The following is a 20,034-nucleotide window of genomic DNA, read 5'->3' as shown; positions in this document are numbered from 1 at the left end:
AGATACATACAATCCTAAATTTTCAATTTTTTATCTCAGACCGTTATTTTTTAATAGCCATTTAAATATTTTACATCTATATATATAAAAGAAAGTCGAGGTTGTGTTAGTTACACCATTTATAACTCGAGAACGACTGAACAGATTTTTATGAAATTTTACATGTATATTCTAGCGGTCTGGGAATAGGATAATATGGAGTTTCATACCCGTACGTCATAAGGGGTGTTGCCCCCCCTGATATATTTTTTTAATTTTTGGAAAAACCGTTTTTTACTATTTTTATGAGATGTAGAAGCAAAAGATACATACAATCCTAAATTTTCAATTTTTTATCTCAGACCGTTATTTTTTAATAGCCATTTAAATATTTTACATCTATATATATAAAAGAAAGTCGAGGTTGTGTTAGTTACACCATTTATAACTCGAGAACGACTGAACAGATTTTTATGAAATTTTACATGTATATTCTAGCGGTCTGGGAATAGGATAATATGGAGTTTCATACCCGTACGTCATAAGGGGTGTTGCCCCCCCTGATATATTTTTTTAATTTTTGGAAAAACCGTTTTTTACTATTTTTATGAGATGTAGAAGCAAAAGATACATACAATCCTAAATTTTCAATTTTTTATCTCAGACCGTTATTTTTTAATAGCCATTTAAATATTTTACATCTATATATATAAAAGAAAGTCGATGTTGTGTTAGTTACACCATTTATAACTCGAGAACGACTGAACAGATTTTTATGAAATTTTACATGTATATTCTAGCGGTCTGGGAATAGGATAATATGGAGTTTCATACCCGTACGTCATAAGGGGTGTTGCCCCCCTTGATATATTTTTTTAATTTTTGGAAAAACCGTTTTTTACTATTTTTATGAGATGTAGAAGCAAAAGATACATACAATCCTAAATTTTCAATTTTTTATCTCAGACCGTTATTTTTTAATAGCCATTTAAATATTTTACATCTATATATATAAAAGAAAGTCGAGGTTGTGTTAGTTACACCATTTATAACTCGAGAACGACTGAACAGATTTTTATGAAATTTTACATGTATATTCTAGCGGTCTGGGAATAGGATAATATGGAGTTTCATACCCGTACGTCATAAGGGGTGTTGCCCCCCCTGATATATTTTTTTAATTTTTGGAAAAAACCGTTTTTTACTATTTTTATGAGATGTAGAAGCAAAAGATACATACAATCCTAAATTTTCAATTTTTTATCTCAGGCCGTTATTTTTTAATAGCCATTTAAATATTTTACATCTATATATATAAAAGAAAGTCGATGTTGTGTTAGTTACACCATTTATAACTCGAGAACGACTGAACAGATTTTTATGAAATTTTACATGTATATTCTAGCGGTCTGGGAATAGGATAATATGGAGTTTCATACCCGTACGTCATAAGGGGTGTTGCCCCCCTTGATATATTTTTTTAATTTTTGGAAAAACCGTTTTTTACTATTTTTATGAGATGTAGAAGCAAAAGATACATACAATCCTAAATTTTCAATTTTTTATCTCAGACCGTTATTTTTTAATAGCCATTTAAATATTTTACATCTATATATATAAAAGAAAGTCGAGGTTGTGTTAGTTACACCATTTATAACTCGAGAACGACTGAACAGATTTTTATGAAATTTTACATGTATATTCTAGCGGTCTGGGAATAGGATAATATGGAGTTTCATACCCCGTACGTCATAAGGGGTGTTGCCCCCCCCTGATATATTTTTTTTAATTTTTGGAAAAACCGTTTTTTACTATTTTTATGAGATGTAGAAGCAAAAGATACATACAATCCTAAATTTTCAATTTTTTATCTCAGACCGTTATTTTTTAATAGCCATTTAAATATTTTACATCTATATATATAAAAGAAAGTCGAGGGTTGTGTTAGTTACACCATTTATAACTCGAGAACGACTGAACAGATTTTTATGAAATTTTACATGTATATTCTAGCGGTCTGGGAATAGGATAATATGGAGTTTTCATACCCGTACGTCATAAGGGGTGTTGCCCACCCTGATATATTTTTTTAATTTTTGGAAAAACCGTTTTTTACTTTTTTTATGAGATGTAGAAGCAAAAGATACATACAATCCTAAATTTTCAATTTTTTATCTCAGACCGTTATTTTTTAATAGCCATTTAAATATTTTACATCTATATATATAAAAGAAAGTCGATGTTGTGTTAGTTACACCATTTATAACTCGAGAACGACTGAACCAGATTTTTATGAAATTTTACATGTATATTCTAGCGGTCTGGGAATAGGATAATATGGAGTTTCATACCCGTACGTCATAAGGGGTGTTCTTGATATATTTTTTTAATTTTTGGAAAAACCGTTTTTTACTATTTTTATGAGATGTAGAAGCAAAAGATACATACAATCCTAAATTTTCAATTTTTTATCTCAGACCGTTATTTTTTAATAGCCATTTAAATATTTTACATCTATATATATAAAAGAAAGTCGAGGTTGTGTTAGTTACACCATTTATAACTCGAGAACGACTGAACAGATTTTTATGAAATTTTACATGTATATTCTAGCGGTCTGGGAATAGGATAATATGGAGTTTCATACCCGTACGTCATAAGGGGTGTTGCCCCCCCTGATATATTTTTTTAATTTTTGGAAAAACCGTTTTTTACTATTTTTATGAGATGTAGAAGCAAAAGATACATACAATCCTAAATTTTCAATTTTTTATCTCAGACCGTTATTTTTTAATAGCCATTTAAATATTTTACATCTATATATATAAAAGAAAGTCGAGGTTGTGTTAGTTACACCATTTATAACTCGAGAACGACTGAACAGATTTTTATGAAATTTTACATGTATATTCTAGCGGTCTGGGAATAGGATAATATGGAGTTTCATACCCGTACGTCATAAGGGGTGTTGCCCCCCCTGATATATTTTTTTAATTTTTGGAAAAACCGTTTTTTACTATTTTTATGAGATGTAGAAGCAAAAGATACATACAATCCTAAATTTTCAATTTTTTATCTCAGACCGTTATTTTTTAATAGCCATTTAAATATTTTACATCTATATATATAAAAGAAAGTCGAGGTTGTGTTAGTTACACCATTTATAACTCGAGAACGACTGAACAGATTTTTATGAAATTTTACATGTATATTCTAGCGGTCTGGGAATAGGATAATATGGAGTTTCATACCCGTACGTCATAAGGGGTGTTGCCCCCCCCTGATATATTTTTTTAATTTTTGGAAAAACCGTTTTTTACTATTTTTATGAGATGTAGAAGCAAAAGATACATACAATCCTAAATTTTCAATTTTTTATCTCAGACCGTTATTTTTTAATAGCCATTTAAATATTTTACATCTATATATATAAAAGAAAGTCGATGTTGTGTTAGTTACACCATTTATAACTCGAGAACGACTGAACAGATTTTTATGAAATTTTACATGTATATTCTAGCGGTCTGGGAATAGGATAATATGGAGTTTCATACCCGTACGTCATAAGGGGTGTTGCCCCCCTTGATATATTTTTTTAATTTTTGGAAAAACCGTTTTTTACTATTTTTATGAGATGTAGAAGCAAAAGATACATACAATCCTAAATTTTCAATTTTTTATCTCAGACCGTTATTTTTTAATAGCCATTTAAATATTTTACATCTATATATATAAAAGAAAGTCGAGGTTGTGTTAGTTACACCATTTATAACTCGAGAACGACTGAACAGATTTTTATGAAATTTTACATGTATATTCTAGCGGTCTGGGAATAGGATAATATGGAGTTTCATACCCGTACGTCATAAGGGGTGTTGCCCCCCCTGATATATTTTTTTAATTTTTGGAAAAACCGTTTTTTACTATTTTTATGAGATGTAGAAGCAAAAGATACATACAATCCTAAATTTTCAATTTTTTATCTCAGGCCGTTATTTTTTAATAGCCATTTAAATATTTTACATCTATATATATAAAAGAAAGTCGATGTTGTGTTAGTTACACCATTTATAACTCGAGAACGACTGAACAGATTTTTATGAAATTTTACATGTATATTCTAGCGGTCTGGGAATAGGATAATATGGAGTTTCATACCCGTACGTCATAAGGGGTGTTGCCCCCCTTGATATATTTTTTTAATTTTTGGAAAAACCGTTTTTTACTATTTTTATGAGATGTAGAAGCAAAAGATACATACAATCCTAAATTTTCAATTTTTTATCTCAGACCGTTATTTTTTAATAGCCATTTAAATATTTTACATCTATATATATAAAAGAAAGTCGAGGTTGTGTTAGTTACACCATTTATAACTCGAGAACGACTGAACAGATTTTTATGAAATTTTACATGTATATTCTAGCGGTCTGGGAATAGGATAATATGGAGTTTCATACCCGTACGTCATAAGGGGTGTTGCCCCCCCTGATATATTTTTTTAATTTTTGGAAAAACCGTTTTTTACTATTTTTATGAGATGTAGAAGCAAAAGATACATACAATCCTAAATTTTCAATTTTTTATCTCAGACCGTTATTTTTTAATAGCCATTTAAATATTTTACATCTATATATATAAAAGAAAGTCGAGGTTGTGTTAGTTACACCATTTATAACTCGAGAACGACTGAACAGATTTTTATGAAATTTTACATGTATATTCTAGCGGTCTGGGAATAGGATAATATGGAGTTTCATACCCGTACGTCATAAGGGGTGTTGCCCCCCCTGATATATTTTTTTAATTTTGGAAAAAACCGTTTTTTACTATTTTTATGAGATGTAGAAGCAAAAGATACATACAATCCTAAATTTTCAATTTTTTATCTCAGACCGTTATTTTTTAATAGCCATTTAAATATTTTACATCTATATATATAAAAGAAAGTCGATGTTGTGTTAGTTACACCATTTATAACTCGAGAACGACTGAACAGATTTTTATGAAATTTTACATGTATATTCTAGCGGTCTGGGAATAGGATAATATGGAGTTTCATACCCGTACGTCATAAGGGGTGTTGCCCCCCCTTGATATATTTTTTTAATTTTTGGAAAAACCGTTTTTTACTATTTTTATGAGATGTAGAAGCAAAAGATACATACAATCCTAAATTTTCAATTTTTTATCTCAGACCGTTATTTTTTAATAGCCATTTAAATATTTTACATCTATATATATAAAAGAAAGTCGAGGTTGTGTTAGTTACACCATTTATAACTCGAGAACGACTGAACAGATTTTTATGAAATTTTACATGTATATTCTAGCGGTCTGGGAATAGGATAATATGGAGTTTCATACCCGTACGTCATAAGGGGTGTTGCCCCCCCTGATATATTTTTTTAATTTTTGGAAAAACCGTTTTTTACTATTTTTATGAGATGTAGAAGCAAAAGATACATACAATCCTAAATTTTCAATTTTTTATCTCAGGCCGTTATTTTTTAATAGCCATTTAAATATTTTACATCTATATATATAAAAGAAAGTCGATGTTGTGTTAGTTACACCATTTATAACTCGAGAACGACTGAACAGATTTTTATGAAATTTTACATGTATATTCTAGCGGTCTGGGAATAGGATAATATGGAGTTTCATACCCGTACGTCATAAGGGGTGTTGCCCCCCTTGATATATTTTTTTAATTTTTGGAAAAACCGTTTTTTACTATTTTTATGAGATGTAGAAGCAAAAGATACATACAATCCTAAATTTTCAATTTTTTATCTCAGACCGTTATTTTTTAATAGCCATTTAAATATTTTACATCTATATATATAAAAGAAAGTCGAGGTTGTGTTAGTTACACCATTTATAACTCGAGAACGACTGAACAGATTTTTATGAAATTTTACATGTATATTCTAGCGGTCTGGGAATGGGATAATATGGAGTTTCATACCCGTACGTCATAAGGGGTGTTGCCCCCCCTGATATATTTTTTTAATTTTTGGAAAAACCGTTTTTTACTATTTTTATGAGATGTAGAAGCAAAAGATACATACAATCCTAAATTTTCAATTTTTTATCTCAGACCGTTATTTTTTAATAGCCATTTAAATATTTTACATCTATATATATAAAAGAAAGTCGAGGTTGTGTTAGTTACACCATTTATAACTCGAGAACGACTGAACAGATTTTTATGAAATTTTACATGTATATTCTAGCGGTCTGGGAATAGGATAATATGGAGTTTCATACCCGTACGTCATAAGGGGTGTTGCCCCCCCTGATATATTTTTTTAATTTTTGGAAAAACCGTTTTTTACTATTTTTATGAGATGTAGAAGCAAAAGATACATACAATCCTAAATTTTCAATTTTTTATCTCAGACCGTTATTTTTTAATAGCCATTTAAATATTTTACATCTATATATATAAAAGAAAGTCGATGTTGTGTTAGTTACACCATTTATAACTCGAGAACGACTGAACAGATTTTTATGAAATTTTACATGTATATTCTAGCGGTCTGGGAATAGGATAATATGGAGTTTCATACCCGTACGTCATAAGGGGTGTTGCCCCCCTTGATATATTTTTTTAATTTTTGGAAAAAACCGTTTTTTACTATTTTTATGAGATGTAGAAGCAAAAGATACATACAATCCTAAATTTTCAATTTTTTATCTCAGACCGTTATTTTTAATAGCCATTTAAATATTTTACATCTATATATATAAAAGAAAGTCGAGGTTGTGTTAGTTACACCATTTATAACTCGAGAACGACTGAACAGATTTTTATGAAATTTTACATGTATATTCTAGCGGTCTGGGAATAGGATAATATGGAGTTTCATACCCGTACGTCATAAGGGGTGTTGCCCCCCCTGATATATTTTTTTTAATTTTTGGAAAAACCGTTTTTTACTATTTTTATGAGATGTAGAAGCAAAAGATACATACAATCCTAAATTTTCAATTTTTTATCTCAGGCCGTTATTTTTTAATAGCCATTTAAATATTTTACATCTATATATATAAAAGAAAGTCGATGTTGTGTTAGTTACACCATTTATAACTCGAGAACGACTGAACAGATTTTTATGAAATTTTACATGTATATTCTAGCGGTCTGGGAATAGGATAATATGGAGTTTCATACCCGTACGTCATAAGGGGTGTTGCCCCCCTTGATATATTTTTTTAATTTTTGGAAAAACCGTTTTTTACAATTTTTATGAGATGTAGAAGCAAAAGATACATACAATCCTAAATTTTCAATTTTTTATCTCAGACCGTTATTTTTTAATAGCCATTTAAATATTTTACATCTATATATATAAAAGAAAGTCGAGGTTGTGTTAGTTACACCATTTATAACTCGAGAACGACTGAACAGATTTTTATGAAATTTTACATGTATATTCTAGCGGTCTGGGAATAGGATAATATGGAGTTTCATACCCGTACGTCATAAGGGGTGTTGCCCCCCCTGATATATTTTTTTAATTTTTGGAAAAACCGTTTTTTACTATTTTTATGAGATGTAGAAGCAAAAGATACATACAATCCTAAATTTTCAATTTTTTATCTCAGACCGTTATTTTTTAATAGCCATTTAAATATTTTACATCTATATATATAAAAGAAAGTCGAGGTTGTGTTAGTTACACCATTTATAACTCGAGAACGACTGAACAGATTTTTATGAAATTTTACATGTATATTCTAGCGGTCTGGGAATAGGATAATATGGAGTTTCATACCCGTACGTCATAAGGGGTGTTGCCCACCCTGATATATTTTTTTAATTTTTGGAAAAACCGTTTTTTACTATTTTTATGAGATGTAGAAGCAAAAGATACATACAATCCTAAATTTTCAATTTTTTATCTCAGACCGTTATTTTTTAATAGCCATTTAAATATTTTACATCTATATATATAAAAGAAAGTCGATGTTGTGTTAGTTACACCATTTATAACTCGAGAACGACTGAACAGATTTTTATGAAATTTTACATGTATATTCTAGCGGTCTGGGAATAGGATAATATGGAGTTTCATACCCGTACGTCATAAGGGGTGTTGCCCCCCTTGATATATTTTTTTAATTTTTGGAAAAACCGTTTTTTACTATTTTTATGAGATGTAGAAGCAAAAGATACATACAATCCTAAATTTTCAATTTTTTATCTCAGACCGTTATTTTTTAATAGCCATTTAAATATTTTACATCTATATATATAAAAGAAAGTCGAGGTTGTGTTAGTTACACCATTTATAACTCGAGAACGACTGAACAGATTTTTATGAAATTTTACATGTATATTCTAGCGGTCTGGGAATAGGATAATATGGAGTTTCATACCCGTACGTCATAAGGGGTGTTGCCCCCCCTGATATATTTTTTTAATTTTTGGAAAAACCGTTTTTTACTATTTTTATGAGATGTAGAAGCAAAAGATACATACAATCCTAAATTTTCAATTTTTTAGCTCAGGCCGTTATTTTTTAATAGCCATTTAAATATTTTACATCTATATATATAAAAGAAAGTCGATGTTGTGTTAGTTACACCATTTATAACTCGAGAACGACTGAACAGATTTTTATGAAATTTTACATGTATATTCTAGCGGTCTGGGAATAGGATAATATGGAGTTTCATACCCGTACGTCATAAGGGGTGTTGCCCCCCTTGATATATTTTTTTAATTTTTGGAAAAACCGTTTTTTACTATTTTTATGAGATGTAGAAGCAAAAGATACATACAATCCTAAATTTTCAATTTTTTATCTCAGACCGTTATTTTTTAATAGCCATTTAAATATTTTACATCTATATATATAAAAGAAAGTCGAGGTTGTGTTAGTTACAACCATTTATAACTCGAGAACGACTGAACAGATTTTTATGAAATTTTACATGTATATTCTAGCGGTCTGGGAATAGGATAATATGGAGTTTCATACCCGTACGTCATAAGGGGTGTTGCCCCCCCCTGATATATTTTTTTAATTTTTGGAAAAACCGTTTTTTACTATTTTTATGAGATGTAGAAGCAAAAGATACATACAATCCTAAATTTTCAATTTTTTATCTCAGACCGTTATTTTTTAATAGCCATTTAAATATTTTACATCTATATATATAAAAGAAAGTCGAGGTTGTGTTAGTTACACCATTTATAACTCGAGAACGACTGAACAGATTTTTATGAAATTTTACATGTATATTCTAGCGGTCTGGGAATAGGATAATATGGAGTTTCATACCCGTACGTCATAAGGGGTGTTGCCCCCCCTGATATATTTTTTTAATTTTTGGAAAAACCGTTTTTTACTATTTTTATGAGATGTAGAAGCAAAAGATACATACAATCCTAAATTTTCAATTTTTTATCTCAGACCGTTATTTTTTAATAGCCATTTAAATATTTTACATCTATATATATAAAAGAAAGTCGATGTTGTGTTAGTTACACCATTTATAACTCGAGAACGACTGAACAGATTTTTATGAAATTTTACATGTATATTCTAGCGGTCTGGGAATAGGATAATATGGAGTTTCATACCCGTACGTCATAAGGGGTGTTGCCCCCCTTGATATATTTTTTTAATTTTTGGAAAAACCGTTTTTTACTATTTTTATGAGATGTAGAAGCAAAAGATACATACAATCCTAAATTTTCAATTTTTTATCTCAGACCGTTATTTTTTAATAGCCATTTAAATATTTTACATCTATATATATAAAAGAAAGTCGAGGTTGTGTTAGTTACACCATTTATAACTCGAGAACGACTGAACAGATTTTTATGAAATTTTACATGTATATTCTAGCGGTCTGGGAATAGGATAATATGGAGTTTCATACCCGTACGTCATAAGGGGTGTTGCCCCCCCTGATATATTTTTTTAATTTTTGGAAAAACCGTTTTTTACTATTTTTATGAGATGTAGAAGCAAAAGATACATACAATCCTAAATTTTCAATTTTTTATCTCAGGCCGTTATTTTTTAATAGCCATTTAAATATTTTACATCTATATATATAAAAGAAAGTCGATGTTGTGTTAGTTACACCATTTATAACTCGAGAACGACTGAACAGATTTTTATGAAATTTTACATGTATATTCTAGCGGTCTGGGAATAGGATAATATGGAGTTTCATACCCGTACGTCATAAGGGGTGTTGCCCCCCTTGATATATTTTTTTAATTTTTGGAAAAACCGTTTTTTACTATTTTTATGAGATGTAGAAGCAAAAGATACATACAATCCTAAATTTTCAATTTTTTATCTCAGACCGTTATTTTTTAATAGCCATTTAAATATTTTACATCTATATATATAAAAGAAAGTCGAGGTTGTGTTAGTTACACCATTTATAACTCGAGAACGACTGAACAGATTTTTATGAAATTTTACATGTATATTCTAGCGGTCTGGGAATAGGATAATATGGAGTTTCATACCCGTACGTCATAAGGGGTGTTGCCCCCCCCTGATATATTTTTTTAATTTTTGGAAAAACCGTTTTTTACTATTTTTATGAGATGTAGAAGCAAAAGATACATACAATCCTAAATTTTCAATTTTTTATCTCAGACCGTTATTTTTTAATAGCCATTTAAATATTTTACATCTATATATATAAAAGAAAGTCGAGGTTGTGTTAGTTACACCATTTATAACTCGAGAACGACTGAACAGATTTTTATGAAATTTTACATGTATATTCTAGCGGTCTGGGAATAGGATAATATGGAGTTTCATACCCGTACGTCATAAGGGGTGTTGCCCCCCCTGATATATTTTTTTAATTTTTGGAAAAACCGTTTTTTACTATTTTTATGAGATGTAGAAGCAAAAGATACATACAATCCTAAATTTTCAATTTTTTATCTCAGACCGTTATTTTTTAATAGCCATTTAAATATTTTACATCTATATATATAAAAGAAAGTCGATGTTGTGTTAGTTACACCATTTATAACTCGAGAACGACTGAACAGATTTTTATGAAATTTTACATGTATATTCTAGCGGTCTGGGAATAGGATAATATGGAGTTTCATACCCGTACGTCATAAGGGGTGTTGCCCCCCTTGATATATTTTTTTAATTTTTGGAAAAACCGTTTTTTACTATTTTTATGAGATGTAGAAGCAAAAGATACATACAATCCTAAATTTTCAATTTTTTATCTCAGACCGTTATTTTTTAATAGCCATTTAAATATTTTACATCTATATATATAAAAGAAAGTCGAGGTTGTGTTAGTTACACCATTTATAACTCGAGAACGACTGAACAGATTTTTATGAAATTTTACATGTATATTCTAGCGGTCTGGGAATAGGATAATATGGAGTTTCATACCCGTACGTCATAAGGGGTGTTGCCCCCCCTGATATATTTTTTTAATTTTTGGAAAAACCGTTTTTTACTATTTTTATGAGATGTAGAAGCAAAAGATACATACAATCCTAAATTTTCAATTTTTTATCTCAGGCCGTTATTTTTTAATAGCCATTTAAATATTTTACATCTATATATATAAAAGAAAGTCGATGTTGTGTTAGTTACACCATTTATAACTCGAGAACGACTGAACAGATTTTTATGAAATTTTACATGTATATTCTAGCGGTCTGGGAATAGGATAATATGGAGTTTCATACCCGTACATAAGGGGTGTTGCCCCCCTTGATATATTTTTTTAATTTTTGGAAAAACCGTTTTTTACTATTTTTATGAGATGTAGAAGCAAAAGATACATACAATCCTAAATTTTCAATTTTTTATCTCAGACCGTTATTTTTTAATAGCCATTTAAATATTTTACATCTATATATATAAAAGAAAGTCGAGGTTGTGTTAGTTACACCATTTATAACTCGAGAACGACTGAACAGATTTTTATGAAATTTTACATGTATATTCTAGCGGTCTGGGAATGGGATAATATGGAGTTTCATACCCGTACGTCATAAGGGGTGTTGCCCCCCCTGATATATTTTTTTAATTTTTGGAAAAACCGTTTTTTACTATTTTTATGAGATGTAGAAGCAAAAGATACATACAATCCTAAATTTTCAATTTTTTATCTCAGACCGTTATTTTTTAATAGCCATTTAAATATTTTACATCTATATATATAAAAGAAAGTCGAGGTTGTGTTAGTTACACCATTTATAACTCGAGAACGACTGAACAGATTTTTATGAAATTTTACATGTATATTCTAGCGGTCTGGGAATAGGATAATATGGAGTTTCATACCCGTACGTCATAAGGGGTGTTGCCCCCCCTGATATATTTTTTTAATTTTTGGAAAAACCGTTTTTTACTATTTTTATGAGATGTAGAAGCAAAAGATACATACAATCCTAAATTTTCAATTTTTTATCTCAGACCGTTATTTTTTAATAGCCATTTAAATATTTTACATCTATATATATAAAAGAAAGTCGATGTTGTGTTAGTTACACCATTTATAACTCGAGAACGACTGAACAGATTTTTATGAAATTTTACATGTATATTCTAGCGGTCTGGGAATAGGATAATATGGAGTTTCATACCCGTACGTCATAAGGGGTGTTGCCCCCCTTGATATATTTTTTTAATTTTTGGAAAAACCGTTTTTTACTATTTTTATGAGATGTAGAAGCAAAAGATACATACAATCCTAAATTTTCAATTTTTTATCTCAGACCGTTATTTTTTAATAGCCATTTAAATATTTTACATCTATATATATAAAAGAAAGTCGAGGTTGTGTTAGTTACACCATTTATAACTCGAGAACGACTGAACAGATTTTTATGAAATTTTACATGTATATTCTAGCGGTCTGGGAATAGGATAATATGGAGTTTCATACCCGTACGTCATAAGGGGTGTTGCCCCCCCTGATATATTTTTTTAATTTTTGGAAAAACCGTTTTTTACTATTTTTATGAGATGTAGAAGCAAAAGATACATACAATCCTAAATTTTCAATTTTTTATCTCAGGCCGTTATTTTTTAATAGCCATTTAAATATTTTACATCTATATATATAAAAGAAAGTCGATGTTGTGTTAGTTACACCATTTATAACTCGAGAACGACTGAACAGATTTTTATGAAATTTTACATGTATATTCTAGCGGTCTGGGAATAGGATAATATGGAGTTTCATACCCGTACGTCATAAGGGGTGTTGCCCCCCTTGATATATTTTTTTAATTTTTGGAAAAACCGTTTTTTACAATTTTTATGAGATGTAGAAGCAAAAGATACATACAATCCTAAATTTTCAATTTTTTATCTCAGACCGTTATTTTTTAATAGCCATTTAAATATTTTACATCTATATATATAAAAGAAAGTCGAGGTTGTGTTAGTTACACCATTTATAACTCGAGAACGACTGAACAGATTTTTATGAAATTTTACATGTATATTCTAGCGGTCTGGGAATAGGATAATATGGAGTTTCATACCCGTACGTCATAAGGGGTGTTGCCCCCCCTGATATATTTTTTTAATTTTTGGAAAAACCGTTTTTTACTATTTTTATGAGATGTAGAAGCAAAAGATACATACAATCCTAAATTTTCAATTTTTTATCTCAGACCGTTATTTTTTAATAGCCATTTAAATATTTTACATCTATATAAAAATTCGCCGGTCGCAGTGTTTGTTACCATACTCCTCCGAAACGACTTAACCGATTTTTATGAAATTTTGCAGGTATATTGGACTGTACTGGGAGTAGGTTGCTGTCTATATTTCATACCCGTATGTCATTAGGGGGTTGCCCATGACGCCGTAACTCTCACAATAATGACGTGAAAAATATGAAATTAAGTAGGTAGACTCCTTGCTGAATTCCGAGCAGAACCGTACTAAAATTTTTTGTCTAGCACAATCGGTGTCCGAAATACAATATCTCAAGCCGTAGGAATATTCTGAGGACAGAAGAAGAACGAGCGACAAATTTCATAGAAGAGAAGTGGCACAGTTTAACTTTGGGACTCAAATTGGGCAAAATATGAATTTTTTAATTTTGCGAAATTTTCAAAAAATATCTCTAAACGGAACCGTAAGCAGGAGAAAAATTCTGAGCACACGAAAAGAACAAGCAGCAAATTATAAAATTTTATTTAATTTTAATTCATTTTGTTTAATTTTATTTAGTTTAAGTATTTTATTTATTTTTGTTTATTTTATAAAATTTTATTTAATTTTAATTCATTTTGTTTAATTTTATTTAGTTTAAGTATTTTATTTATTTTTGTTTATTTTATTTTATTTCATTTTATTAAATTTTATTTATTTTTATTAGACTATATTTTCTTTTATTTAATTTTATTATTATTTTTTAATTTATTTATTATTTTTATTTAATTCTTTTTTAACTTTATTTAATTGTATTTAAGTTAATATGATTTTATTTATTTGTATTTAATTTTATTCAGTTTTTTTTATTTTTATTTACGTTTATTCAATTTCATTTAATTTTAATTTACTTCATTTACTTTTTATTTAATTTTAATTGAATTTAATTTTATTTAATCAACACCTATAGACTTGGAATCTCCCCGAACCTAATAATAAATAGATGGTTGTTTTGAATGTAGATATAATAAAGCTGTTATATTCATTATAAGATAAACAAATTTAAGATTGTAACTGTTGCACTACAAACTTTATTTTGTTACTTCTAACTAAACTTTATTATTTCAAACATCATGTGTAATTAATTAAAAATAATAATAAAACCTCATTCACATCGAGCATTTTTGTTTATTAATTACGAATTCCTTTTGTTAATTTTAAGTTTATTGTATACAACAGTTTGTTTTTATCTATTGAGGCAGTACGAAGTCTGCCGGGTCAGCTAGTAGTTAATTAAAATTATGAGATTTATTATCAACTATGTTAATAATTATTGTTATATTAATTGATTATAGTCTCAGAATTGTAATCAATTATGTTTTTAGCAACCCAACCAAAGTTGACATTGACAGTTTTGACAGTAATTAAATATTTGATAGTGATCATTGTTGATTAGCGTTCGAACAACCGGCCCTAAGTAAAACTATGTTTACCACAATTACGTTACGACTATTTCTGGTAAATGTACGTATTCGAAAACTAATTAATTCAAAATTTATTCAAATTTTTTGCATATAAAGAATAATTTAGTGGGACATTAAACGTTAAAGGCATCACGGGTATTATAATAATAAAATAATAACGCTTTCGGTCAACGTATATACCTCGGGCCGAAGGCCCTCAGTCTATACACTATTGACCTCAAGCGTTATTATCCTTATAATACTTTTGGTACCTTAATAACTATAATAAGTTATCGGTCTAATCAAATGACTATAATGGATTTTATAAAGTGTGTTTCTTATTATAGTAAATAATAAATAATACACTTGCGATCATAAAAAGCGGGTCACTCGATGAATTATTCAAGTTAGATGTCTCGAATTTTCTAAACCTGTTGTCCGATTTGAGTGATTTTTTTAGTATGTTATAGCCTTATTCTTTAACAATATCGGCATAATAATATTGTTGATAGACAGGTAAATTGTCATTGTATACCGGGTGTAACAATCATACTGTGTTTATTCCTCAAAGTTCGAAACACCCCGTGGAATGTTTCAGCATAGATAAAATATTGAAATTAAAACTCGATTGTAGCCTTAGGCTTTCTTAACATTTTCTTTTTTGATTTTTTGTTTATGTTGGATAATAAAAAAGTTAGGCACCTTAACAACTAACCATGTTCTTCATCAATACAGGGTGTTTCTAAATAAGTGCGACAAACTTTAAGGGGCAATTCTGCATAAAAAATTAATGACCATTTGCTTTATAAACGTATGACCGCAAATTCTTCGGTTTCGAGATACAGGATGTTGAATTTTTTCTTACAAACCGACGATTTATTTATTGCTCTAAAACCGGTTGAGATATGCAAATGAAATTTGGTAGTTGTTAAGAGGTAGTTATGGCGGATTTTTTGGCGTGCATACGGGATGCGAGATTTCTCACACATTGAACGTTTGATGATTTCGACAAACTCAAATTTAAAGCATGATTGAAACATGGACATCGTACAGCTATATTCATTTCTTCTTGAATTTCTTGGACGGTTCCTTGTTGTTTTGATGTCATTACGCTGCATCCGTCTGTACAAATTCCTACACAATTTTCCAATGGTAAACGAAATTTTTGAACTTGTTTTATCACTGATTTTCCTAAAATAGTACCATTCAAAACCGGTTCCAACGTATCGGGACTGAGCTCATAGTTCTCAGAATGACAATCTATGAATGACACAAAATCCTCCCGCACGTTGTTACCTTCTAAGTATCTAATAACAATCGACATTTGGGAAACATGTGCTATGTCAGTAGTTTCGTCAAACATAATGCTGTAATATTTAGCATCACTAATTTTTTTCACGATAACAGACAAAATTTCGTCTTTACAACATTCAATCAACTCATTTTGCGTTCTTTTGCTAATATATGTGGCACGTGACGACGTGTTTCTTAAATGTTCTTCTAAAGTTTTGTCTCCTGCTTCGATTCTGAATCGAAGAAGCTCTCGGAAGTTTCCCTCATTATTTGTCACATTGCTTTCTTCTAACAATGGCCCGTCATCTCTATGGCCACGGAAAGGTATACATTGTTTGGCTAAAAAAATTATAGATCGAATGATTGGTTTGAGCCGATTTCGATTATCCTCTATCTGCCTGTCTCGAGCACTATCTATCAAATTTCTTATATCTAAAGATCGGTTTTCGTAACATTTTATAAAATTATCGCTCGATAAAACCGCTTCAATGTGATATCGATTTGTATTATGTTTATCTAGCACACCATCCATTCCAAATAATTTTGCAAATTTTGTAACTGGTGTGGTAACCAAACTTTGCAAACTTGTTGCTTTATTTTTACCACCTGAATTTGCGAAGATAGCACAGTGCTTACAAAAAAGTCCTTTCTTCAAGTCCGAAAACGCAATCCAGTTATATTTTTGGAGATGATCGTATCTCAAGTACCGCTTAACTAACTTGTTATTTTTGTTATGTTCAGAAAATGGAAATGAGTAGTTTTTTTCCGGAACCCACGTATTTTTCAAATAATTATATTTTTGAAAGTCTCCCAAACCACTCAAACCATCAACAACTCGACCAATGTCGTAGTTACTAACTTCATTGGACTTTTCTACAGCAACTTGCTTTAGAGTATTTTCATTATTAACTGATGTTTGTAATGTTGATACTGTTGTAAGTCGTTCTGGCACTACGAGATTCTGTTGAGAAGACGATGAGGAAGATGACTGGGATGACCCATTATCACCCACATCTTTAATTACTTTCTTCGGAACAACAGAAAAATACGAATTCAACGTATTCGTATTGTTTGCCCTCTTCATTTTCTGAAAAAAAAAAGAACATTTGTGATTCCGGCCAAACGAGAGATGGATATGCCCAGGTTTTTTAATTTGAGCCTAATAATAATTTGCAGTCACTTTTCGTTCAAATCGGAATCTATTAACTTTTGTATTTCGAAATAGCATCCTATATAGCGAACATCTGCGCTGGACGAGAGAAAACTGCAGAGTATTATTTACTCATTGCTGATGTATTCGTTCCGTTAGCAAACAGAAAATTATTCCTAACCTATCTATGGATTTTTACTCACCTGTCACCCTGGAATAAAATGATGATTACAATCCGGCAATATATATAGTGCACTGCACCTATGTCACCTCTATAACTACGATACGATAGTGTATATCGGGTAGACGATAGATACTTCAGAACGTTCAAATTTCTACACAATACACAACGATATAACTTCCATAAAAAAATATGTACATAGGCATTCTTATGTTTCTGTTTCTACACTGGACGTCGCCGGTGTCGGGATTCGCGCGGGAGGCGATGCACTTGCATTGGCGTAACCAGAGTTGAAGAGACAGGCATTATGATTAATTATCATTATTACAGATTGCAGTATCTAGGTATTTCAAAATCCGTATGTAAATCCATTCAAAATAATTAATTTACAGAGTAAATAATTTAAAATATATTAACATAACATTATCCTGTGTTACTAGACAAGTTTATTTAAGGTGCATTGCCACCTTTGACCGCCCTTGCGCCAATGGTGAATATAGAATTATTGATGTATGTCAAAAAATCCACAATAATTGCCTCTTAAAACCTACCAAATTTCATTTGCATATCTCTATTAGTTTTAGAGCAATAAATAAATCGTCAGTTTGTAAGAAAAATTTCAACATCCCGTATCTCGGAAACGAAGCATTTGAGGACATATGTTTATAAAGCAAACTGTCATTATTTTTTCATACAGAATTACCCCTTAAAGTTTGTCGCACTTATTTAGAAACACCCTGTATTGATGAACAACATTACTAGTTATTAACGTGCTTAACTTTTTTATTATCCAACATAAACAAATAAATCAAAAAAGAAAATGTTAAGAGAGCCTAAGGCTACAATTGAGTTTTAATTTCAATATTTTATCTATACTAAAACATTCCACAGGGTGTTCCGAACTATTAGGAATAAACACAGTATGATTGTTATACCCAGTATACAATGACAGTTTACCGGTCTAGCAACAATATTATTATAGCGATATTGCTAAAGAATAAGGCCATAAAATACTAAAAAAATCACTCAAATCGGACAACAGGTTTAGAAAATTCGAGACATCTAACTTGAATAACTCATCGAGTGACCCGCTTTTTATGATCGCATTATATTTTTTTATTTGTAAGTTATACGTTTTGCACATTATCATTATAAACTATTATTACAACCTAAGGAAATGAATGTCTTTTATTCGGATTTCGGATGCTTTCATAATAATGATTCTTAAATTACATCTATATTTTTTATTTTATTACCTGAGTGAGTTGGTGAGGAAAATACCTACCGGATTAATACGAACCCTTAAACTTGGTGAGGAAAATACCTGTCGGATTATATGGTTCTACTGGTTGGTGAGGAATTTACCTCCGCCCCGAAAAATATTGGGTCTAGCAAAAAATGGCTTTCTATAAACGTTAAAGACCAAACATCAGAGAACATGTGGGTGTTTTTAGAATTTTGATTGGATAATTAGTTTAAGAAAAAATTAAATAAATCGAACGGCATGTCACGACGGACGGTGGCGAACGCAGAGATGCGAGGAAGGGCGAGATTCTATGCGGGAGTCAACCCCTAATCGACTCTACTGATCGGGATGTTGTTAGGGTCGTTTTTTCATTGTGATGCCGATTTTAGGTATGATGAATACTGCTAGCGTACTAAACAGAGACTTTTTTTGGCTCGTTTTGTTGTCAAATTATTAACACTTTTAGAATATTGTATGTGTTATGTCATTGATTAATAAGTACAATAGGAAGGGGAATATTTATAATCAATGGTTATGTTAAGTGATAGTAGTAGTTATATTATCATAATATTAATAATAGGTATTCTTATATATCTTTAAGGTTCTGTTGTATACTTATTATTATTATTATGTTTATCCAGATTTAGCCCTACGGCTCACACGCCCTCAAAGGGGAAAATTCACTCATCCCAGATACTTACGATATCAAAAGGATTGAGCTCTGGTGGGACTCTTTCCGCGTTATCGAGCCCTAGGTGACTTAGTACGTCGGGGTATTCCCAAAAATGTTCTTACATATTATTTTTATCATTATAAAGCTTATTAAGAACGTCGTAAAGTGGTTAAAGTTCAAAAGCTTGGTATATACACATCTAAAATGACATCGGTTTTCCCTGGAATTAAATTAAATCTACGTACCTATTTCTTAATCACTAGATATCTCGTGTTACTTATCTTATTCTACGCCAGACTCTTTATTCTAAGTCAGACTCTTCGGTATTGTCAGAAGAACTAAGAACTAAGAAGAAAGAAGCGGAAACTGGGAAAGACATTTGTCAAGTTTGCGAAAAATGCTACCTTAC

The 20,034-nt window shown here is 30.3% G+C and overlaps 1 protein-coding gene across 1 annotated transcript in view; it reads right to left on the bottom strand.

The window, feature by feature from the left end:
- LOC126890207 (tribbles homolog 2) overlaps window positions 1–17,459 on the bottom strand; it is a 169,100-nt gene extending 151,641 nt beyond the window's left edge. Inside the window, exon 1 of the mRNA XM_050659060.1 lies at window positions 17,235–17,459. Within this exon, the coding sequence (XP_050515017.1) occupies window positions 17,235–17,459 (225 nt within the window). The remainder of the gene's footprint in view (window positions 1–17,234) is intronic.
- Between the last annotated feature and the right edge of the window lie 2,575 nt (window positions 17,460–20,034).

The sequence above is a fragment of the Diabrotica virgifera genome, chromosome 8 (assembly GCF_917563875.1).
Source record: "Diabrotica virgifera virgifera chromosome 8, PGI_DIABVI_V3a".
Taxonomy (NCBI): Eukaryota; Metazoa; Arthropoda; class Insecta; order Coleoptera; family Chrysomelidae; genus Diabrotica; species Diabrotica virgifera.
Note: the sequence above shows the minus strand (reverse complement) of the source record. Positions and strands in the feature narration are given on the sequence as shown.